This window comes from Loa loa, assembly GCF_000183805.2.
Source record: "Loa loa unplaced genomic scaffold supercont3.186, whole genome shotgun sequence".
NCBI lineage: Eukaryota > Metazoa > Nematoda > Chromadorea > Rhabditida > Onchocercidae > Loa > Loa loa.
In genome coordinates, this window is record NW_018108366.1 from 112,532 (window position 1) to 115,027 (window position 2,496).

Here is a 2,496-nt window from a genome sequence, read left to right on the forward strand (position 1 = left end):
CCACTATATTGTTTTGTTTGTTTGTTTATTATTTTTACTATATTGTTTTGTTTGTTTATTTATTATTTTTACTGCATTGTTTTGTTTGTTTGTTTATTGTTTTTACTATGCTGTTTTGTTTGTTTGTTTATTATTTTTACTATATTGTTTTGTTTGTTTATTTATTGTTTCCACTATATTGTTTTGTTTGTTTGTTTGTTTATTATTTTTGCTATATTATTTTGTTTGCTTGTTTATCGTTTTTCGTTATTTAGCTTTGCTTGTTTGTTTATTGTTTTCTTTATTTAGCTTTATTCTTATTTTGTTTGTTTCTTTTCGTTAGCAACTTAGCTTTGTTCTTTTATTGTTTTTACTAATTAACTTTACCCCTTTATTTTTTCCACTATTTGTCCATGTTTATTGTTTTTTTATCATTTTCATTATCTAACTTTGTTTGTTTATTCATTGTTTTAACTATTTAGTTTTATGCTTACTTTTTTTTTTTGGTATTCAACTTTGTTTCATTATTGTTTTTGTTATTTGGCTTTGCTTATTTATTTGTTTATTGGTTTGGTTATTTAGCTTTGCTTGTTTGTTGTTTTCATTATTTAGCTTTGTTTATTTGTTTTTTGTTTGTTCATTGTTTTTCTTATTTCGCTTTGTTTTTGTTTTGCTTGTTTTTTTTCTTCTTTTCACTAATTAGCTTTACTTTAATGCTTGGGATGAAATTTTCAGATGTAAACAATATTTGAAAAACAAAAAACAGTCTAAGTAGAGTAATAAATAAATGATCTATGAAACGCTAATAAATGGAATTAAGGTGTAAAGTTATTTTGAAGTAAGTATAGAAGTTCTTCTTTCACTGCGACAGGTATTTCTGCCTAATTTGATTCAATTTTTAACCTATCGAAAGTGAAACGAGAAAGGAAACATTGGTAAAGGTATGAAAATATTGGATAGCAATATGACTTTCAATTTAATTAATTAATTAACTTTTGGTATTGATTTCTCAAAATACTACCTAACTAGTGATAAGGAGTTAGTGTAATTGAATGATTTAATTCAAACTACAACATATAGCAGAAGATAAAATAAGTGCTTGCTTAAAGATCTGTTCAAATTTCAACAGTTAACAGGGAATGAATGAAAAAGTAAGTTTCAATTATTTTGAAAGAATAAAAAAAAAGTTAAATATAAATTTAACTGCTTAATTTTTCATTCCTCAAAACTTAAAGAATAGAAAGTAGCAAGGCGGAATTATCATGATAAAAAGTAGCAAGTGAGACGGAATTGTTAAGATAAGAAGTAGCAAGTAAGTTGGGGCTGTCAGAATAAAAAGTAGCAAGTGAAGCGGAATTGTCAAAAGTAAAAAATAGCACGTATGGCGGAATTGTCAAAATAAAAAGTAGCAAGCAAAGTGGAATTGTTGTTTTTAGTTAATAATGTTTTAAGCAACAAAAAATTCCATCATTTTTCTTTTTTCACTAATTTTTTTTTTTAGAAATATTTCATTTTGTTTTACTTTGCAACGAAAACTTTTGTCACATTTTTTTCTTTTTTTTATTACTTAATGTTTGAGAACTAAATTTTCTTTCCCATTTATTATCTACAAAAGTTTGAAATTAAAAATATTTGAAAAGTTTAGACAGGTTATATAACACTGATATTTTGTAAAAAAAAAAAAGAAAAATCGGTAATTTCATCAAAAGAGGTAATTCTTTTTTTTTAGAAAAGAAGTAATTTTTTCACTTTTTTAAAAGGTAATTTCATTAATTTTTATATATTTTCTGCTATCAGTCATTTTCTGACGTTCTTATCAATTTAAAACATTTATCATCTCACAGTTAAAGAAATTATGATAATAATCCAATGAATTGTGTAATTGAAATAATAAAAAAATTTCAGAAATTTATGCAAATTTACAAAAAAAAATATATATTTGAAAAAAAAAGAGAAAACAAAACTTTCACATTATTTTTGATTAACAAATGATAAAATTGAACGATTTAACTTTCATTTTACGTGTGAACTGTTAAATCCATTTATCAGATCCATGTATCCAATAAAAGATCATGAAAAGAATTAAACAATATTATGGGCAAATTACTGGGCTAGATAAGATGGCCCAGTAAATCGACTGATTGCAAATTGTTAGACTGAATAGGATGATCCAACAAATCGATTGATTGCGAATTGTTAGACTGAATAGGATGATCCAATAAATCGGATGATCCAGTAAATCAACTGATTGCAAATTGTTAGACTGAATAGGATGATCCAGTAAGTCGATTGATTGCAAATTGTTAGACTGAATAGGATGATCCAGTAAATCGGATGATCCAATAAATCGACTGATTGTGAATTGTTGGACTGAATAGGATGATCCGGTGAATTGATTGATTTAAGTAATTGATAAAGAAAAAAGCTTCAATCATATCAACTCTCACAAAACTTAACCTGATCATTAAAATAATGATAGCTAAGCTTTCCATTATTCAATGATTTTTCATTTTTGTA

General features: G+C 25.1%; 1 protein-coding gene across 1 annotated transcript; it reads left to right on the forward strand.

Moving 5' to 3' along the window:
* LOAG_14570 (hypothetical protein) lies at positions 1 to 747 on the forward strand (the record flags this gene model as incomplete). Its single annotated transcript, XM_003150066.1, has 1 exon — positions 1 to 747. A coding segment is annotated over one exon (322 nt), but the record flags the coding sequence as incomplete, so codon positions are not given.
* Positions 748 to 2,496: the final 1,749 nt, after the last annotated feature.